Source organism: Oryctolagus cuniculus, chromosome 16 (assembly GCF_964237555.1).
Source record: "Oryctolagus cuniculus chromosome 16, mOryCun1.1, whole genome shotgun sequence".
Classification (NCBI taxonomy): domain Eukaryota; kingdom Metazoa; phylum Chordata; class Mammalia; order Lagomorpha; family Leporidae; genus Oryctolagus; species Oryctolagus cuniculus.
This window is the reverse complement of record NC_091447.1, coordinates 51,422,120-51,443,869: the sequence shown is the minus strand read 5'-3', so window position 1 is coordinate 51,443,869 and position 21,750 is coordinate 51,422,120. Positions and strand designations below refer to the sequence as shown.

The window sequence follows — 21,750 nt, the reverse complement described above, 5'->3', positions numbered from 1 at the left end:
CAGCACACTCACGTCTGCTTAGCTGCTGAGAGAAACTGGGAGCAGCGGGTGACTCTGCAGGGGACTCAGTGGGTGGACTTCTCCTGGGTTTGTTTTGTCCTGCCTGGTGGACGGCCAGTGTGAGCCATCAGTGTCGCAAAGGCGGTTCCTGAGCCACGGGGCTTTGAAGCTGTTTATCTGCATTTGCTGGCACCATGGCTGCCCTCCTGGCTTCGTGGTGGGAAGCCAGCGACAGTGACACCTAGTGGTCGACGCAGGCTCCCCAGGGAGAAACAGCAATGGGGAAGTGAAGAGCCGGCCAGCTGCCGCCTTCTGTTGTTGTTTCCTTTCCCTGACGCCAAGGATTCAAGTAGCTCCTCCGAGACCGCAGTCATGGCCAGGAGCCCTCCGCATGTGGATAAGGGGCGTCCTGCCAACAGGGAGTGGGCAGCGGACTTGGCTAAGAAACTGCAGATTTCCTCTATGGCAGGGACGCGGCGCGGGAGCGGCTCGAGGCCCAAGTTTCTGTGCAGTTGGGGTGAATTTGCAGAACAAACCCGCACAGTCGCTCGTTCCACCCGTGGACGCTGTCATTACGACGACATGTACTTTCCCACCTGTTATTTATTTTCCTAAATGTGTGGAATTCTAGTTTGTCCCTGAATACACCTGCAGCTAATTAGAAAGAAAATTATTTACTAAAAGTATTTTAATGTTAAGAGCTTGAAATAATCACTTAAATTTTCCATATTTATATTCCAATTCCCCCTTTTATTCAATCAACACTGACCTTCATTTCATGGAATTTATTATTCGATATATATTTGCAAAGGTCTATTGTGGAAAAAAAAGTTCAGAAAGAAAATCTCCGTGGCTGTAAACTTTGTAGTTTTACTTTCTTAAAAAAGTAACAGAACCAAAAAAGTACAGAAAAAATGTCAGTGACAAAAATATCTTATAGTTCTGTGTTGAAGTCAAATTTAGTCTTTAACTTGAAAAGTATCCATAGAACCCCAACAAAGTTCACACTTTTAAAGCAAAGTGTCAAAAATTACATGACAAATCAGAATGGTTTTCCCCCAAACCCTAGCATCAAGCATTTTAGCATACCTTAGACAGTTTAGCACCCCAGGACTAAATTACACCTGGCACTGGAAGCACAATTTCTGGTTGGAATGAAATGTAAAACAAATAAAAAAGAAAAGCCACAGATGGAGTGAGAAAGTATAAGGGATCCTAAGGTTTCTGAAGGTATTATCAACTTCAGGAGATTATTGTAATATTATGTCCAACGTAACTGATGCAAAGACTCAGCTAAAGTATTTCTTGCCTGGCCTAAGTGACACAGGACATAAAGAAACTAGTTCCTAGATTTCGCTGTGGCCAGTCACCCAACGACAGAGCTAGTGGCAAGACACTCGCTATCCTGGATGATTTGAAAGGGATAGGGGAGTTTTGTAGCAATTCATTTTGCTGAAGGAGTCATCATTTCAATCAGCTGCCTTTATTTATTTATTTTTATTTTTTGACAGGCAGAGTGGACAGTGAGAGAGACAGAAAGGTCTTCCTTTGCCGTTGGTTCACCCTCCAATGGCCGCCGCGGCCCGCACACCGCGCTGATCCGATGGCAGGAGTCAGGTACTTCTCCTGGTCTCCCATGGGGTGCAGGGCCCAAAGACCTGGGCCATCCTCCACTGCACTCCCTGGCCACAGCAGAGAGCTGGCCTGGAAGAGGGGCAACCGGGACAGAATCCGGCGCCCCGACCGGGACTAGAACCCGGTGTGCCGGCGCCGCAAGGCGGAGGATTAGCCTAGCGAGCCGCGGCGCCGGCCTCAATCAGCTGCCTTTAAAACGAGCTTCTAACGCCTTGTAGCCTTCGGATAACTCCAAGTAGTTTTAAATACTGTGTTGGCAGTCACACTGGGAAAAACTGGCTAGAATGGAGAGTCTATTTCACCTGGCACATGAACTTCATTGCCATCAAAGTAAGTGATGTTACTACAGGGGCTGGCACTGTGCCAGAGCAGGTAAAGCTGCCGCCTGCAGTGCCAGTATCTCATATGGGCGCTTGTTCAAGTCCTGGCTGCTCCACTTCCCATCCAGCTCTCTGCTATGGCCTGGGAAAGCAGTAGAAGACAGCCTAAGTCCTTGGGCCTCTGTTCCGTAAGGGATACCTGGAAGAAGCTCCTGGCTCCTGGCTTTGGATCAGCACAGCTCCGGCCGTTGCGGCCAATGGTGGGGTAAACCAGCGGAAGGAAGACCTCTCTCTCTGCCTCTCTGCCTCTCCTTCTCTCTCTCTGTAACTCTTTCAAATAAATAAATCTTTTAAAAAGTTATGTTACTACAAAATGGCATTTGAAGAGCAAGCCACATTGAAGTATGATTTCATTCAGACTGATCCCTGACCATGCAGAACCAAGCTCTATAAGACACTGTTTTACTGCTCAAATCCCTTTCCTCATAGAATCACTACAAATTATTAACACTTCATTTCTAAATTAGATTATAAATTTAATAAAAATGTGCTTATTACCTTGTCTCCCACCTTCTAAGCAATCCCTAACATTTATTGTTTCCAGTAACCTTATACTTCATGCACTCTGAAGTCAACTGGATCTAAGTTAACTGAAATGAAAATTGCCTCTTAAGAAATCACGTCTGCAGGAAACTCTCTGCTTTGCAAGCACCCCTTTGTTTTCCCTCGAGGCCTTGCAGTTTTGTGAGTATCGTTATCAGCCTGTTTTATCGCTAAATCTGTCTTCATGTGAGCAGACATTAAACACCACGTGACACATAACGGACACGGAAACAAACAAGGGCAGCGTTGCACAGAGACCTCTTCTCTCTGGGGTCCTGTGCTAGCCACCAGCAGGGGACACGCGCGGTCACAATGCACCACGCTCAGCCATCTGTCCCCAGCCAGGGGAAGCCGCCGGGAGCTCGCCCAGCTCCAAGGCAGGTAGCTCCGTGTGCCCGCCCACATCCCTGCTGCTTCTGCAGTGGTGAATTATTTTGACTTCCCTTCTCCTGTGGCACTTCTGGCCCACGCAGGGTCATACGCTCTCAGGTTTCCATCCCAGCGGCCGACACGCTTCCGCCACAAGTAAATGATCTCGCCCAGGTACTCTGGGATGAAAGCGAGCGGACGCGCGTGAAGAATTATATTTTGATTTCTTCCCTTTGGAGGGAGTGTTCTGCAACTTTGGTGTTTAGCTTGGAGGGCTCCTTTGACTGAGCTCCTCTTCGGAGTCGGCGCGCCGGCCGCCCAGGTGGCAGCCCCTGGCCGTGCAATTCGATTTGGAAGGTCAGCGAGGCTCAGCTGGGAACGTCCCTGCAGTGAGATTTCCCCTCCGGAAAGTTTCAGTTTGAAATTCCTGGCTCCCTGGACAAACAAGCTGCAGGGAGACCCAGCGCTGAGCGGCAGCGTGGCCGAGGAAGGATTTCTAACCACTGCAATGAAACCTTGCAAACGGTCGGCTTCCTAACTTCCCTGGGTGCCACCCAGACACACGGTGTGCTGGGCAAGTTCCAACTTTCAACACCTTTCATATTATTCTAATGAAAACCACTTGCAATTCTAGCCTTTGAGGTTTGGGTGCCTCCTAAGCAGTCCTCTGGGTCAGGATTTACAGGATGGCAAAAGAACAGTGAGCTGCACACGGTGCTGACGATTTTAGAAAAAAGATAGCTAAAGCCTGTCAGACGTCCGCATTGTGATGGACAGCCTGCCAATTTCTTTGGAATTCCTAGCATTTATGGATGTGGCATTGACCCAAAGCATCATTCCTAAGGTTTTGATTCCTACTAAGTCTAAACCGACATAAGAATTCAATTGCTTGGGGCCAGTGCCATGGTGTAGTGGGTTAATCCTCCGCCTGCGGCGCTGGCATCCCATATGGGCGCCAGTTCAAGTCCGGCTGCTCCTCTTCCAGTCCAGCTCTCTGCTGTGGTATCGGAAAGCAGTGGAGGATGGCCCAAGTGCTTGGGCCCTGGCACCCACATGGGAGGCTGGGAAGAAGCACCTGGCTACTGGCTTCGGACTGGCGCAGCTCCGGCCATTGCGGCCAATTGAGTGAACCAGTGGATGGAAGACCTCTCTCTCTGTCTCTCTCATTGTCTGTAACTCCACCTCTTAAATAAAAAATAAATAAAATCTTTAAAAAAAAAAAAGAGTTCAATTGCTTTATTTGAAGTGTCCTCATCTTTCTATTCTGTTTATACACACACACACACACACACACACAAATGGGTTGATAAAGGAAACCAAGCTATTTTAAAATAACATTTTTCTTTATATATTATTTACAAACATTGCACCCTCTATATTCAAGCCCCTGAAGAACTTATCTACAATGTAAAATTCTCATTTTATAGCTCTTTCAGATTATGAAGGAGTCAAACTTATCCCACTGATAGAGCTATGTGAGGGTTTTTTTTTCTTCCCTTTATACAGATGCATTTTCTAGAAACTTTACTTTTGGAGGCCTGGGTGCTGAGATTGGGAGCGGGGAGGCAAGGCCCATGGAATCCACCATCTACATAGGCACGGAGCCTCAGAATACACAGAGTGGCTTTTCCGGCTCTAAACCAAGGAGAACATCTATGGTAGACCCTCAGGGAGGTTTAAGATTTGACAGTTTATTTAAACCAGGAAGCCTCTCTGTCTGACTTCACACTTCTGCAAGGAGGGTGCACTATGAGTAACTCCACACACCGTGCACATAATAACAGAACCACGCCGGCACCGGAACTTCCAGACACCTGGCTGGCTGGAGCATTCCCGCTGCAACTGAATTCCCACGCCGCTCAGCCGTACACCTCGCCCCTCGTGTGCCTGCCTGGACTGCCCCAGTGGTGTGACAGCGAGCGCTTTGCTAAGGGAGCCGTGGAAAAAAGAGATGGAGAAGCAGCGTGCTGCATTTTCAGTGAGGTTCTCAGCACCTCGGCCAACGAAATGGAATCAAAGTGAAATCCAGGTCAGACCCTGCCATCCCAATATGTTTATTTAGGGACCGGTTTGAGCCAGCCCATGCCCACGGTGCACATTCTAGATGAACAAGAATTTGATAAATAGCTTTCGAGTTCTCCATGGGGATGGCTTTTTGCTGAATTCTACCAGTAGCACGGGAAGGTACCCAAAGGAAAGAACATTAAACACCCGCTAAGAATCGTGTTAAGATGGGTTAACTCCTCTGCGTAGGTTTTCATGCAGAATTCAGAACTGCACTGAATGGCACTGAACACAATGTCCTACCCCACGTACTAAGGGACAATTTGTTTTTCCAGAATGAGGCACATGTACTTCATAGCATCTGTACTTAGAGTCAAATCACTCCAGACACCAACACAGCATGGTTCGAAACTTAGTAGCGTTGCTCCCACCACCAGGCAATAGAAGGGGTCTGACAAGGCACAGGATGTATGGAAATGCCTGAAGAATGTAAGTAAAAGAAGTTGCAACATCATTCCGATCACCCGATGTTGGTGGCCAAGATAATTACCAATCAGAGTGGAGGTGAAGGAGGAGCCGGGGTCGAACGGGCACCTGCCCCTTCCTCGCTCAGACCGGTGCGATTCCAGGTGAAACCGGGGGTCCTTGAAAGAAAACCAGAAAAGCCATTGGAGATGCGCTGACAGCAATCAGAACTCCACCGTCCAGACACAGCACGCTGCACCACGGTTACTGAGGAGACACGGATTCCCAACAGGGCCCAGGCCACAGCAGCTCATCATTTAGGGACGCGCTGTCTTGTGTGGGTTCTGCAGACCTGCGGGGACCCTCGCCCCTCTCAGAAAGTGAGCAGGTGGTGACACGCCAGTTTTATCACTCGGTCAGGCAGCGCTGGCTGTTCTGAGATGTGCCAGTTAGATTTTCCAGAGGAACTGGAACTTGTTGGAAAAAGGTTCCTAAAAGTGAGATCGAATGATAACACGGAACTGGGGCTTTGCTTTTAGAAATTCCATTATGGGTTTCTGTTCACTAACCTGGAAAAGAACAATGATCAAATTCACTATCAATACTATGAAATATTTATTTTAAATAATTTGTACTCTTTATCACAGATTCTTTTTATAAACATCCAAATATTTAATCATTTAGAGAAATATTAATGCATAACTACTGTGCTGTTTATCAAAAATGCCATATGTATGCTATTTTAATTTTAGTATCTGGCTTCATAAAACTAAGATCTTAAAAATAAATATTTACATAAAAATCCGTTACTTTATTGGCTATTTCAAGCACATAACCATAGAAGTTTTCCTGATTGTTTGCAGATATCAAAATGTTCATAAATGGATTTCTCTTTTATCATTCATCTCCACTAAATGTGCTACAAGTGAGTTAGGGAAACAAAAGATCCATTCAGAGAAGTAACAACAACAATCAGTACTGACGACTTTCTAGAAAACCAGCAATCTGCAGTGGGATATCGCTGCTACTGCCCACTGAGGCACGCAGGAGCCGTGGACAACCCTGCACATCCCAGCGGTGCTCCGCAGGGCAAGGGCTTGGGGGTGACTCCGATGTCACCTCAGTTCATGCGGTCTGTTCTTTGGTTATTCTTTTTTTTTTTTTTAATATTTGTTTATTTTATTTGAAAGACAGAGGGAGACACACAGAGAGATCCTCCATCTGTTGGTTCACTCCCCCAAATGGCTGCAATGGGCCAGGGCTGGGCCAGGCTGAAGCCAGGAGCCAGGAGCTTCTTGCAGGTCTCCACGTGGGTGCAGGGGCCCAAGGACCTGGGCCATCTTCTACTGCTTTCCCAGGCACACTAGTAGGAACCTGGATGGGAAGTGGAGCAGCTGGGACTCGAACAGGCACCCATGTGAGATTTTGGCACCGAAGGCGGAGGCATAACCTGCTGCACCACAGCGTCGGTCCCTGTTTGGTTATTCTTAAACAACACGCATCCCCCTTCTCTCTGTGACACCCTAAAATCATCCTCCCAATCCTGCCAGGTCAGAACTTCCCAGTAAAGGCTGATTTTCTGGCCCTTCTCTCTCTCTGGAACAGCCTGCAGACCAAACATGGCCTCTTCATCCAGGTGGCTTCCTTTGTGAGCCAAAAAAAAAAAAAAAAAAGTTGCACCTGTTTGGAACTACACACAAATTAGGGGGCTCACGAGGGGCAGTAAATCACTTGGGAGACGCTGGTGCTCATCCCACAGGTGACAGTTTGCAGTGACATGAAAGAGAAAGTACGTCCGAATGAGAAAGAGCTACGGCCCACCCAGCTAATTCCACTGAAGGAATTCCACCGAAATCTGCAAAACCAGCCAGGAGCATCCCGCAGAGGAGAGAGTGCAGAGGTGCACGCGTGGCGTTTTGTAAGGTACTTGAGAAGGCTGTAGACAGGGTGCACACCTCATAGCTGCGTGAGCACAGCCAAGTATCAGGGTCACAGAGAGCTGGTGGAGACACAGATGGGGCTGCTTCCTTCCATCAGGACGTTTAAGTTAAAAATTCTGCGACACAACCTGGGATCTCTAACGACTGCAAGGCTGTTTCCTCTCATGCACTTAGACATCTTAAACACTAAAACCGAGCACACAAGAGCAGAAAGCGCACTAACTATTCACTCCAGCAAGGTTAATACATTCATTCAAATTTAAACCATCCAGGGAGTAAAACCGATAGAAGATGGAAATGAAAGGAATTCCAGGATCGAGAGAATCCCAGAGTTAGAGGAAAGACAGAAAGCGACAATGGCTCAGTCTAGCGTGGGTTCCGCAACCGCCAATCACCATCTCGGTTTCCAAGGCTGCTGTTGGTCTGTGAATTTCAGCACGTGTCTGGTGCAGGGAGTCTGGCATCTCAGTGTGTTCAACCTTCAAGAGGAACTGATAGAGTTGAGAAGAAACTACAGTTACCAAGAATCCTGTAACCTCAACCTTGTGAAAACGGTCGAGTGGAACCCGGAATCACCCAGAGTTCTGAGTTGTGCTGGAGGCACGACTCTGTGCAACGCCTACACCTGCTTGAGTCTGAAAGGGAATCATCGTTCAGGAACCCTCAGATTTGGAACCGGGAACGCGGGAACCCTGAGTGTTCACCGTGTTGCTAGATGTCTACACCGCAGGTCAAACCGCACACTACCCAGGCTGAACCCGTCTCACCTTTCCCCAGAAGCCCTCAAACACCGACCTCACATCTATTTGATTAATGTTAAAACCAGGTCAACAAGCAATCGCTTAAAAATAATAAGCAAGTGAAACTTTTTTTGGTCTACTTTTGGCCTCCCGACTAAAAGTCTATATTCTGAATACCTTAACGGGCAGGCGTATTAAGCATGTGTGTGCTCTGCAGTGTTTGACTTCCCAGCCCGCCACTGATTCGGGGCATCACTGCGTTAGGTAAGTGCCACCTGCTTCATGTGCAGAGAGAAGCAAGCTCCCAGCCTCTGAAGGGCCCACGCTTCTCACGCATACAGGGCGGCAGGTATTGCCCCAGGAGCCAAATACCCAGAGCTGGCAGCCGGTGCCAAGTGAGGTTGCAGGCGCAGATGCTTCCTCAACTGGAAGACTATCAGACCGCGTTCTGAACCCTCGAATCATTGTAACAAAGTAACAAAGCTGCTCTGAATGTGTGAGAAGTCTACAACCCACCTCTGCAGTGCACTGGAGTTCTTTGGCCCTGTCTCTTGCCTTGATTTACTGGGAGGTGAATATTTTCATAAAATTTTAAATTTTAATTAGTTTTTAACAGACTCAACGTGCTTTGTGGATGCAATTCTAGGAACAAGATGATACTCCCGTCTTCCCTCCCTCTCCCCCGCTCTCTTCCACGCCCCTTCCTTCTCCCTTCCTTTTCAGTTTTTGAGCGAACATATTTTAAATTTTTTTTCAGTAAAAAGGCTTACCTCTTCTCCGAAGGAGAAATTTAACAAGCAACAAGACCCTAGTCTAGCGGGAACAGAGACGGCAGCTATGAGGCAGGTGAGCATCTGAATGACCGCATTGTGGTGTTGTTATGTCACACGGTACACGAAGCTCCACATTGCTTTAAGGAGTCAACATGGCTTGTCTCTCTGCAGGAGTGTAACATGGTTCTGTCTGTATTCTTTATTGGAATCACCGTGTACGCCTTTAGAATAGTAATTTTGTATCTCTGCTTTTTATACTTTGAGTTATTAACTTAAATGCAGTTGTGAGACCAGTTTTTACAAGGCCATTATCACGCTTTTACTAAAGTGACCTTGACAGCGCTAATCGAGGGCTGACAGCTTTCCTACGAGTGACCCGAGCGCACAGGCCAGACAGCAGCACTGGCTTCTTCACCTTGGGTTATCATCGCGGACGCAGCCTCTTTGTGGATATAACTCCCAGCTGCACCACCACGACTCCAGTGCCTGCCTGCGACAAGTGTATGAGTGTCCTCAACTTGACACATTATGTGCAGTCATAACCTTAAAGTGCACTGGGTAGACAGTCTAGAGGAGTTCAAACAGAAGAATACTGGGGAAGGAAAGTAAAATTATCTTCCACTCATTAAATTAATGCTTAATGACATTCTTTTTTTTTTTTTTTTTTTTGACAGGCAGAGTGGACAGTGAGAGAGAGAGACAGAGAGAAAGGTCTTCCTTTTTGCCGTTGGTTCACCCTCCAATGGCCACCGTGGCCGGCACGCTGCGGCCGGCGCACTGCGCTGATCCGATGGCAGGAGCCAGGTGCTTCTCCTGGTCTCCCACGGGGTGCAGGACCCAAGTACTTGGGCCATCCTCCACTGCACTCCCTGGCCACAGCAGAGAGCTGGCCTGGAAGAGGGGCAACCGGGACAGAATCTGGTGTCCTGATCGGGACTAGAACCCGGTGTGCCGGCGCTGCAAGGCAGAGGATTAGCCTAGTGAGCCACGGCACCGGCCAATGACATTCTTTTAAAAAATCAGTCCATGGTTAAGGCCAATCAAACCAAGGAGAGTTTATCTTTCTTATGAACACACTAAAACAAAGAATCCCATTTTTAATCCACCGATCTTTGCTAATAACAAGAATTACATTTCTGGGTCCAGCATTTCTGTGACGTAGCGGGTAAAGCCGCCACCTGCAGTGCTGGCATCCCATACCAGCGCCGGTCCGAGTCTTGGCTGCTCCACTTCTGATTCAGCTCTCTGCTATGGTCTGGGAAAGCAGTGGAGGATGGCCCAAGTGCTCGGGCCCCTGCATCTGCGTGGGAGACCTGGAAGAAGCTCCTGGCTCTTGGCTTCGGAGTTGTGCAGCTCTTGCTGTTATGGCCATTTAGGGGGTGAACCAGTGGATGGAAGACCTCCCTCCCTCTCTCTCTCTCTCTATCTCTGTCTCTGCCTTTCAAATAAATAAATAAATAATTTTTTTAAAAAAAGAATTATAATTCCAATGAGTGAATCATGACAGGAACAAGTTCAGAAAGATCATTTCTACTGGAGACACCATGAACATGAAAACCACATTTCTGGCCCCATTTTATTGCTCCTCTACAATCTTCCCACCATGGCTTCCGGAATCCGTCTCCAGGGTAAATAAACTTCGAAGACGAAGTCAGCTTACAACACGCTTCCCAGCCCTCCGCCTTAATTGGGTCGCAGCTCCCGTCAGAGCAGAACGGTGCTGAAACAGACTCCGAGCCTCTGCAGAGTGCTGGGGCCTGTGTCTCTGTAGCCGCACACAGCTCAAGGCACGGAGCAGGTGGGGTTAAGGGCTGGGGCTGGGCAGGCCACCCTGATTGATCCAGGTGGGCCTCCTTCAATCACAGGCGTCCCAGAGAGAGACGTGAAGATGAGGATGAGAGAGACCCAGCCGGGGAGGGGCAGTGGGAGGAGAACACGGCCGCCAGTGCTTGCCATGCAGATGGCCGGGGGATGGTGAGCAGGGACCGCAGGCAGCACCAGCGGGGCGGAGTCCCTCCCTGGGGAGCGCAGTCCCAGGGGTCCGTCTCAGACTTCTCAGCCACAGGTTATGCGGTCAGACGGTTTCTGTTGCTTCAAGTCACAAAGTTACAGCAGCCACGAGGACATGGCTTCCTGCCCGAGGTCTTTCATCCTTTCTAATGGTGGCTCTTCTCCACACCCCCCATCCCCCATCCCCGCTCCGTAATCCAGGAGGAAATGTTGGTTACCAAACTCTGCCTCTACCATCCGCTTCTGTCAAGTCTCACGCCGGCCACCTGCACGACCCTTCATGCATCTCTGTGGCTGTCCCCGCAGTCGGCCCGAGTCCTCTCCTCCTCACAGCTGCTGCTCCTCAGGCTCTTCCGAATCCTCAGTCTACACTCGCCCCCCAAACGCCACGCACCTGTGCCCTCCCCCACCGTCTAACTCCATGCTTCCTATTTCCACGTGGCTATGCCTTCAGCCCCAACGCCAACATGGCACGAGGGACCTAGTCAGCCACGGGGACTGCTCGGATGTGCTGTGGACCGCGGCAGTCTCTCAGCCTTCCACCTCCTCTGTGCGATTATTCAGGGCAAATTCTCGGACTCACACAGGCCTCCAGCTCAGGGCCCTTCCGTGTTTTGTCAGGACGTAACAGCCCCCTCCCTTCTCAGCCCTCACCTCCTGTGCCTGCCACTCTCTCAGCCATGCACCTGCCTTCCCTCTTCTCAAACCCACGCCACTGGGCCGTTCTCTGAGGCTGTCAGAGGCTAGGGAACACGAGGGAGTGGGGAGGGAGGGGAAGATTTGGTCAACAGGTGCTCAGTTATGCTTAGATAAGAGACATAAGTTCTAGTGTGTGTGTGTGTGAGAGAGAGAGAGAGAGAGAGAGAGAGAGAGTATATGAGAAGATAATGATGCTGGATTGTATATTGCAAAAAAGTTAGAAGAATTTCTGAATATCCACATCACAAAAACATGGCAACTTGCCTAGGGGGCTGGCAGCCCATGTCGGAGCGCTGGTTCAAGTCCCGGCTGCTCCACTTCCTATCCAGCTCCCTGCGAATGCACCCAGGAAAGCAGTGGAGGATGGCCCAAAGGTCTTGGACTCTTGCCACCCATGTGGGAAACCTAAATGGTGTTCTTGGCTCCTGGCTTCTGCCTGGCCCAGGCCTGGCCATTGTGGCCAGTTGGGGAGGGAACCAGTGGATGGAAGATCTCTCTCTCTCTCTCTGTTTCAAATCAATCTTTAAAAAAAAGGTAACTCTTTGAGGAGACAGAGACACTCACCCTGGTTTGAACATGACACAATGTACCCACCAGGCAGCTATTATATTCCAGTTAAAAAGACAAAGAGAGAGAGAAAGTGGTCACCGACAAGCAGCTGACTTCTGAGAGTCCTTTGGCCCTCGGAACGGCCAACCAAAGGTCCCCCTTGTTGCTTTCACCGATACTTCCAGTGCCTATTTATTCAAGCTCCTCTGGTTGCACTAAGCCCACAGCCCCACCCCACGCCTAACAGAGAAAACAGGTTTCTATCGTTTGTGTCACTATTAAAAAAACCTCAGTGTTTTCTGCATGCCAGTACCTGAACCTGGGACTGTGGGTGACGTAGGAATAAGCAAACCACAGCCCCAACCCATCACCCTCTAGCTCTCATAAAATTACCCACCACACACATTTCTCCCCCGTTTTCATGGCTCCCTCCTGCGGCACGTGACACTGCTGCCTGCCGGAAGAAACTAGAACGTCACTAAAAGCACAGGAAAGATAAAGCTTATTTTTTGAAAGCTACTTCTAGTGATTGGAGAAAATCCATACAAGGTTCATCAAAGCTATCTGTCAACAATGGAAAATAAGCAAATATATTTTTTACACATACATGTCTTAGAATAAATAACGATATGCATCTTAATTCTTTCTATAATAGCTATTTAATAATGTGTATCACAAATAACTTTTCAGTATGAACCCCTCTGTCTCTTGGCTTTTCCTTTATTTAGCTAAGTAATAAAAATATTTCTAAAGACTATTTGAAACCTTTCCCCAAAATGAATCAACAAACAGGAAAAAATGCAAAAAAGGAGTAAAAATTGTGAGCAAATATTTAGACTTCAGGGCTGAGAGTTGTGGATGCCACCTTTTGTCACCTTAGTCGATACAGGTAATGATTTTGTATCCATGAGTACGTATGATGTAAGAGATTTAGCTCACTGGCCACAGTCTGTGCCCTGCTTAGCACAGACACCACCGAAGTGCTATGCATTCTTGAGTGTTTACACACTAGCATCTCCTGAGCGTCCCAACAAAAGTATCAGGTAACTCTAAATGAATGTAATATCTGCATTTATAATTGGTTAGATACAATTAAAATTATTAAGCATAAATATTTCATCTTCTACAAATGTATATGTTTCCTGTGTGTTAAAAAGTAAGTGCTCAGCTTTAAGGTAGCCAAGTTCATGTTGTAGACTTTCCTTGTATATATTACAATGTTGTCAAATTTTCCACTTACCATATAATTTAATATTATATGCATGGATGATAATACCTGTGATAGTTAATAACCTCAAACTTTAAGATGGAATATTTAATTTCCATATGACACATATTACTCAAAAGGTAAGCATTATATTTTAAGGTAATTCTCTAGTGTGTGTGTGTCCACACAGATATAATACAGATGTGGTATATATACATATATATAAACATACACACAGTACAAATTAATTAAGAAGGTTGGCCATGTTAAGAAAATAAAAATTTCATTTTCTGCTATCTTCTCATAAACTGATGAGAAGAGAAAGAGGATGACAAAGAAGGAGAATCAGAATAGAAAGAGGAATAAGAATAAAAATCAAGGTTTTTTTTTTTTTTTTTTTTTGTTTTGTTTTGTTTTGTTTTTTTGACAGGCAGAGTGGACAGTGAGAGAGAGAGAGACAGAGAGAAAGGTCTTCCTTTGCCATTGGTTCACCCTCCAATGGCCGCCGCGGCCGGCGCGCTGCGGCCGGCGCACCGCGCTGAGCCGATGGCAGGAGCCAGGAGCCAGGTGCTTTTCCTGGTCTCCCATGGGGTGCAGGGCCCAAGCACCTGGGCCATCCTCCACTGCACTCCCTGGCCACAGCAGAGGGCTGGCCTGGAAGAGGGGCAACCGGGACAGAATCCGGCGCCCCGACTGGGACTAGAACCCGGTGTGCCGGCGCCGCTAGGCGGAGGATTAGCCTAGTGAGCCGCGGCGCCGGCCAAAATCAAGGTGTTTTTAAAAATCGCTTTCAACCTTAACTTCATCATTTGAAAACGGACGAAAGAAAAAGTGTTTCTGTGGTGTTACCTCCTCTGACTGCTGTGAGAATCAGCGGGAGGGATGCATGTAAAATGCCTCTGAGAGATTTCAAAAACTAGAATATGTGAAGATGTGATATGATCAGAAATGCAAATAAAAGAGATTTCTCAGAAATACATTCTGCAACCAGAAATTTTTTTAAAATCAAACTCAGTGGTGCATAATGCTGATTTCACGCATCATTATTTTAATTTTATACAATTAATTTTGAATTGTTATTTTATAAGAAACCAATATGGTGAAAGAATTCACATTAATGTGGTAGTATTTCAAAGCACTATTGATAAACGATGGGTTATTCCATAAATGGTGTTTGGACAACTGGTTTGCCATCTGGGGAGAAATGAAGTTTGATTATTCCCGTATGTCCTCCAGCCCTGTAGCTAAATTCCAGATTGATCAACAATTTAAACATAAGAAATGGAATTATAAGAGTAATACCAAAATACATGCAAAATTTGTATATAACAGTGGGTGTGGGAAATGCCTTTAAAAATAAGACACAAAATTTAGAAGACAAAAGAAAAATTGATAAATTCTATGACTTAAAAATCTAAGGAAAAAATTCTAAATGAAAGGAAACCCAAACACCTATTCCTATTCAAATAAAAAGCAAAGGGTTTCTTTTTTCCTTGTTTTATAATCAACTCCTACAAGTCAATAGAAGTTCAAATGTTTTAAATGAACAAAGGCAAAGAGCAGTGCAGAGAGAAGTATACCCCAAGGAGTCTCACGTGTGACGAGACCGCTCAGTCTCAACGAGGACTGCAGATTAAAACTAAACTGCCAAGCAGTGGCATCTATACTTGCCTGATTAGAAGCAGCTAACATTTCCTGTTCAAACAGATCAGTGTTCTTTGGGAGCATGGCTGACCTCAGATGTGGAGCATCAAGTATAAGATGAGCTCAGAATATCTGTTTACTCTAGAAGGCAAGGAACATCGAACACTTAGATGTTGCCTTGAAGAGGCACCTGCTGGACCAGGCGGGCCAACTGTTCACTGAGTTTCTCCAGTGAGGAGCGCAGTGGCAAAGGACTGAAGTCTGTCAAACAAGCCCAGGATGGCAGACGCTTGAACCCTGGCAATATCAGCAGAAAATAACCCAGGAGGCCACATTGGAGAGGGTCATGTTGTAATGAAACGTCTGTGCTGAGGTTAGGGCAAGCAACGCAGCGCTTTAGTGGGCTGGAAGACCAGCCGGGAGTTTTACATCAGTTCTGACTTTTTTTTTTTTTTTTTTTTTTGACAGGCAGAGTGGACAGTGAGAGAGAGACAGAGAGAAAGGTCTTCCTTTTGCCGTTGGTTCACCCTCCAATGGCCGCCGCTGCAGCCGGCGCACCGCGCTGATCCGATGGCAGGAGCCAGGATCCAGGTGCTTTTTCCTGGTCTCCCATAGGGTGCAGGGCCCAAGCACCTGCGCCATCCTCCACTGCACTCCCTGGCCATAGCAGAGAGCTGGCCTGGAAGAGGGGCAACCGGGACAGAATCCGGCGCCCCGACCGGGACTAGAACCCGGTGTGCCGGCGCCGCAAGGTGGAGGATTAGCCTATTGAGCCACGGCGCCGGCTAGTTCTGACTTTTTCGTTCACCCTGTGATCACCTGTGTTTGATTCTGGAAAAAGTCACATTTAATGTGATACAAAATCCATCACATGCGGCTGGTCACTCCCCGCTGGGCTACTCACCTAATCTGACTTTAAGTTTATAATAAAAAAAAGAAAATAAAAACAGCATTCCATAGTAAGTTACTTAAGTAGCGTTCCAGGAATCTCTTTACATAACTAAATTACACAATACTCAAAGCAGTTTTGTATATTAAAAGGTACAAGAAAGTCAAGTCTTGGAGTTACTGGCATCATGGTCTAGATTTCATATTTTCAGCTACTTAATAGAATGCCTAAAACTGTAAGGAATGTGGTTATCATCAGCCACTTTTTGAACAGCAATAAACATACTATCACCATATATTGGAGCAAACTTTTGTAGGAAAAAACCAACAACAGTAGTAGTAGCTATCTGTTCAGGGCAAACAGGTGTTCAAATTCTGATATTCTTTACGAATGCATTGCATGATATAATAATTGGCAATAGGTAACTGAATTAAACTCTCATCTCTTTCTTAGATTAAAATATGCTGGAACGTGATTCTATCTGTATAAAATAAAAATACATGTTTATGTCTTATGGGACAATACCAGAGAAAAGTTGAATAAACACTTAAACTGCACCGAGCAGAGGAGGCACCGGCTTAGACAGCCGCGCCTGTCTCCCAGTTAGCATTCGGGACCCGGATTTTCGCTTCTGCTGTTTTTCCTCACCACCTTCTCTGGGTTTGACTGCTCTACTGTTACTCTGACCACACAGAACGCAGCAAGAATCAAAATTCTTTTCTGAGCACAAAGACGCTTTTTAGAAACCATGAATGTCTGCTTGTCACGTGAAGGAAGTCAGAGCCCCTTTTCAGTGGGCAGACGTCTTTGGAACAGTCCTGCCGCCCTGCATCCCTTGTTCCTGGGACCTTGGACGCAGCTGAAAACCCCTCCGTCTGCCGAGTGTTCCCTTGCCGACTGAGTCACACGCGCTCACAAAGGACCACAGTCCGTGTGACGAGAGAAAGGGACTCTGGGACAAGGAAGAATGCACCCACCATCTGCACAGGGGGAGCGGGACAGCTGCGCGGGGACGCACGCCTGCTCTAACAGCCGATGTGTCATACAGCCCTAGCTGTGGCCACACGGCTCTTGGCGTTCCAAGTGTCAACAAGGGCCATTTTGGAAAATAGGGTTAATGGGCAAATCTTTCACGATTATCAGAGGAGTCTAAGAGCTTCCTGGCTTTTTCTCAAGGAGAAAACTAGGCACATGCGGATGTGTTTATATTGCTGTCACACACTGCTACATCATTAGAGAAGAATGGTATCTAAACATCATTTTCAGAGCTGACAACAATTACACGACTCTTTCTGATTTTATGATTTCCAGGTCACCATCGGGATTCTAGACTTGAAATGGGAAACCCAGCTCCAAGAGCTGATCTCCAGTCTAAGGGTGAACGTCCACCTTACTTCTTCCAAATCATTTCACCAAACCACAAACATAAAACATGGACTCCCTGTGAGAGGAGCAAGATAAAACCCTTCACGCATTTCATTTCTTTGCACTTTGATTATTCTGGGGGCCCATGTTGGTTCACTCCCCACATGGTCACAATGGCCCAAGCGGGGCCAGTCCAAAGGCAGGAGGCAGGGGCCTCTTCTAGGTCTCCCACGTGGGTGCACATCTCAGCACAGAAGGAGCACTTTCTGGACTCGGTTAGGGAAGCACAACTCGTGCACAGAAGCCAGACAAACGATAGTTGCGGTCTTTCCATTTCTTTGATGAATGCTTTCTGACCCTTTTCAGTCCCTAGTGCTGCTCCGTGTCAGGCGCAGAAGCTTCCTGGAGGCCTGGGCTGTGCTGATTTACTTTCCGACATCTCTGGAATGAAGAGGCCTGGGCTGGTCTGCAAACGAGGAGGAGAGCGGTTTTCCACGTGGCGTTCTCACTGCGAGCTCGGGCCGCTCACTTTTGTCTCCCCAGCGCTTAGCCGACGGCGATTTACCCACCAGGAGGGATTCAGCCACCCAGGGCAAGCGAGGGAGCCCTGTGCAGAGTCCCCAGAGAGAGCCCGCAGGGCAGGGCCCGAGGCCTTGCTGTGTCCCCTCGCTCCTTCCTGTGTTTGCTGAGGCTGCTAGAGCGAGGGCCCGTTCCTTCCTGCCGGAGCTGGTGCTGTGCCTTGTTTGGTCTGGTCTTCCTGCACAGGTTTTCTGACGAGGCGGTCTGTGCGCACTGTTCGGTGACGCGTTTTCACTGTTCCCTTCCTGATTTCCTGGCAGGGTGCTGGGAGCTTGCCAGGGAAGTCGCTGCTCCCTGCGTGCCAGGATTTCCTCTGGCCGGGCTGCGTCCACGCTGACACAGTGTCCTGCGCTGTACAGCCCGCCTCCGGCTCACTGCGCCAGGGCTGGGTTCCCATTTGGCCAAATACTTGAGTCATTTCAACCTAAGATCAGCCGGGAGCGGCTCTTAAGAGGTAGGGGAGGGATGCCGGCGCTGTGGCGTAGCGGGTGAGGCTTCCACCTGCAGCGCCGGCATCCCATATGGGCGCCAGTTCAAGACCCGGCTGCTCCACTTCCGATCCAGCTCTCTGCTGTGGCCTGGGAAAGCGGTAGAGGATGGCTCAAGTCCTTGGGCCCTTGTACCTGCGTGGGAGACCTGGAAGAAGCCCCTGGCTTCGGATCGGTACAGCTCCAGCCACTGTGGCCATTTGGGGAGTGAACCAGCAGATGGAAGACACCCCTCCCTCTCTCTCTCTCCTTCTCTCTGCCTCTCTGTAACTCTGCCTTGCAAATAAATAAATAAAAATATTACCAAAAAAAAAGAGGTAGGGGAGTGGCCATCCTGTCAGCATGGACACAAGGCAATACATTGAGACCCGAGGGAGGACACACGGGCACAGAGTGGGCGTGTGGTGGGCATGGTGTATGCATTGGCAGGATGTATATTCAATGTCCAATTATTCAAGTGCTTATTATATTTTTAAATAATTTAGGATTTTAAATAATTCAGAATTTAGGATATTAAACCCTATATTGCAAGTGGCTCCCCAGTCTCTCTGAGTATATTCACAATGCATTTTCAAATACAGCAGCGTGTTATTTTTTAATTACCTAACTTAATTCAAGTATATCCTTTTTGTTTTTGTTCTTTTTTTTTTTTTCCTTTCTTATTGAGGATAAAGTGACCACAACTATATCCTTAGAAGTCTTTTAAAGCTTGGTAGAATATCTTTTTTACAACATTTTGATTTTATTGGTTGCCTACTTTGAAGATTAGGATGGAGATGACAGCATAGGACAGACATCAGTTGCCTGCAGTTGTCATAAGGGTATAGATGAGACACATGGAGGAAACCAGAAGAGAACATGGTAAAATCAGCAAACGTAGGACAAGAAGCAGCCGACAGAGTAAGACTGACACAGCAAGGTGACCTCCAGTCAGCATCCGTGGCAGCGCTAAATTCAGGGAGAGACAGGGCAGGGCTGTCCCTCCAAGCAGAACACTTGCTGACACGGAGCAGGTGTTGGACTAAGGAAGGGACCAAACCAGAAGCAGGATCCCGAGGGCTGGACTACATTTCATGGCAAAAATCCAAGCCCTCACCTACGGCAGGTGTCCAGAGTCCACGGGGGCCACTTGTGACAGAAAAACACACAAAGAGAAAATGTCCTCACAAAAACACGGCACACAGTCGTACAAGGGCCACAGGCTGTAGGAGGCACCAGACGCTGCCGCCCCCGAGCACAGCTTTGTGAACTGGAGACGAGCGACTGGGCCCTTCCCAGCCTGGTGCGCAGCCTCCAGCGGGCTCCAGCTGAGGGTCCCGTGAAGCCTCCTGGCGCGGACGCTGAAGCAGCTCACTGAAGAGGTGATGTAAGAGGCAGAAATGCCAAGGACGGTTTGTAACGGAGCAATCCAGTCAAGGACAATCAGCAAAGCTGAAGCATCATCATAAATATGTATGTATTTATATGAGTATGCACTTTACATATTCTTATACATCAGCAATCTTCTTCTTCTTCTTCTTCTTCTTTTTTTTTTTGACAGGCAGAGTGGCCAGCGAGAGAGACAGACAGAGAGAAAGGTCTTCCTTTGCCGTTGGTTCACCCTCCAATGGCTGCTGCGGCCGGCGTGCTGCGGCTGGCGCACCGCGCTGATCCGATGGCAGGAGCCAGGTGCTTCTCCTGGTCTCCCATGGGGTGCAGGGCCCAAGCACTTGGGCCATCCTCCACTGCACTCCCGGGCCACAGCAGAGAGCTGGCCTGGAAGGGGGGCAACCGGGACAGAATCCGGCGCCCCGACCGGGACTAGAACCTGGTGTGCCGGTGCCGCAAGGTGGAGGATTAGCCTACTGAGCTGCGGCGCTGGCCCCATCTCTGCTTTTCTAAGCAGGACTATGCTTCTACCAAGAATGAAGGCAGACTTGGAGACTTCACGTGGAAACAGAAAATGAACAGCTCATGTGCACCTGCTGTGCTCCGTCTATGCTCTCTGCAAATCCATGCAGTTCCGGAAAGCTGGCATTAAATACAGGGGCTCCAGTTTACAGGTGAGCAGATGGAAGTTCAAGAGCTTGAGTCCCGGCCCAAGGTCACCCAGATAGTGGGTGGCAGAGTCTAGATTTGAATTCCATCTGTGCAGTCCCAAAGCCTGTTTACTTCACCCATACAACCTGCAGCACAGTGCCGTGGACAGTGCCTAGAGAGCTCATTGAGGACTAGAGGGCTGAACCCCTGTGTGCGGCTCCATCTGCCTCAGGTGACACCCAGCAGCTCGGGCTCCACTAAACCAAGCTTAGGAAGTGATAAAGGTGGGAGCAGACACAACACAGTAGCCTGTGCAGCTGTCGTGTGCGTATCACTGCATCGAGGTCTCCACTGTGTCAAGAGGGAGTAAAATACCAAGGGTCGAGGACTGAGAGAGCAGGAAGGTGTACTGACTACGTGAGGTCACGCTGAACAGAAGTGAAAAATGGACTGGCTTTGTGGCAGAGGGTTAAGCCACCGCCTGTGACGGAAGCTGCTCCACTTCCCATCCAGCTCCATTTTTTTTTTTTTTTTAAGATTTATTTACTTATTTGAAAGGCAGAGTTACAGAGAGGCAGAGGCAGAGGTAGAGAGAGAGAAGTCTTCCATCCTCTGGTTCACTCCCCAGATGGCCGCAACAGCAGGAGCTGCGCTGATCCAAAGCCAGGAGCCAGGAGCTTCTTCCAGGTCTCCCATGTGGGTGCAGGGGCCCAAGGACTTGGGCCATCTTCCACTGCTTTTCCAGGCCACAGCAGAGAGCTGGATGGAAGTGGAGCAGCCAGGACACAAACTGGCACTCATATGGGATGCCAGCACTGCAGGTGTTGGCTTTACCCTTACGCCAAAGCGCCGGCCCAATAAATCCATCTTTAAAAAAAAGAGTTGCAGAACAGTGGAATGTGTGGAGCCACACAGAAGACATAATTATTATCACCATCATCAAATTCTTTATGTGGTTTTTCACAGTTTTGTGGAATGTCTTCCGATGGTGTCATCTGGGAAAGCTGCACTACCTGATGGAGAGGACTTGGCCGTGGACCATGAAGCCCAAGGTGGTCCACTCACTGTGTAGCAGCAAGAAGGTTCTTTTTCTTTCTTTCTTTCTCTCTCTCTCTTTTTTTTTTAATAAACCTCGTTTATAACATCTAGTTTAAGGTTTATTTATTTATTTATTTATTTGACAGAGTTAGACAGTGAGAGAGACAGAGAGAAAGGTCTTCCTTCCATTGGTTCACCCCCCAAGTGGCCGCTACGGCCGGCGTGCTGCACCGATCTGAAGCCAGGAGCCAGGTGCTTCTCCTGGTCTCCCATGGGGTGCAGGGCCCAATGACCTGGGCCATCCTCCACTGCACTCCCGGGCCACAGCAGAGAGCTGGCCTGGAAGAGGGGCAACCGGGACAGAATCCGGCGCCCCGACCAAGACTAGAGCCCTGGGTGCCGGCGCCACAGGCG

General features: G+C 48.2%; 1 protein-coding gene across 2 annotated transcripts in view; it reads right to left on the bottom strand.

Annotated features, from left to right (window-relative positions):
• The window catches only part of SEMA3E (semaphorin 3E), a 245,100-nt gene that overhangs the window by 41,150 nt on the left and 182,200 nt on the right, over window positions 1-21,750 (bottom strand). For both annotated transcript variants that reach the window (XM_051853020.2, XM_051853021.2), the window contains exon 5: window positions 5,482-5,575. In XM_051853020.2, coding sequence (XP_051708980.2) covers window positions 5,482-5,575 — 94 coding nt within the window. The remainder of the gene's footprint in view (window positions 1-5,481; window positions 5,576-21,750) is intronic.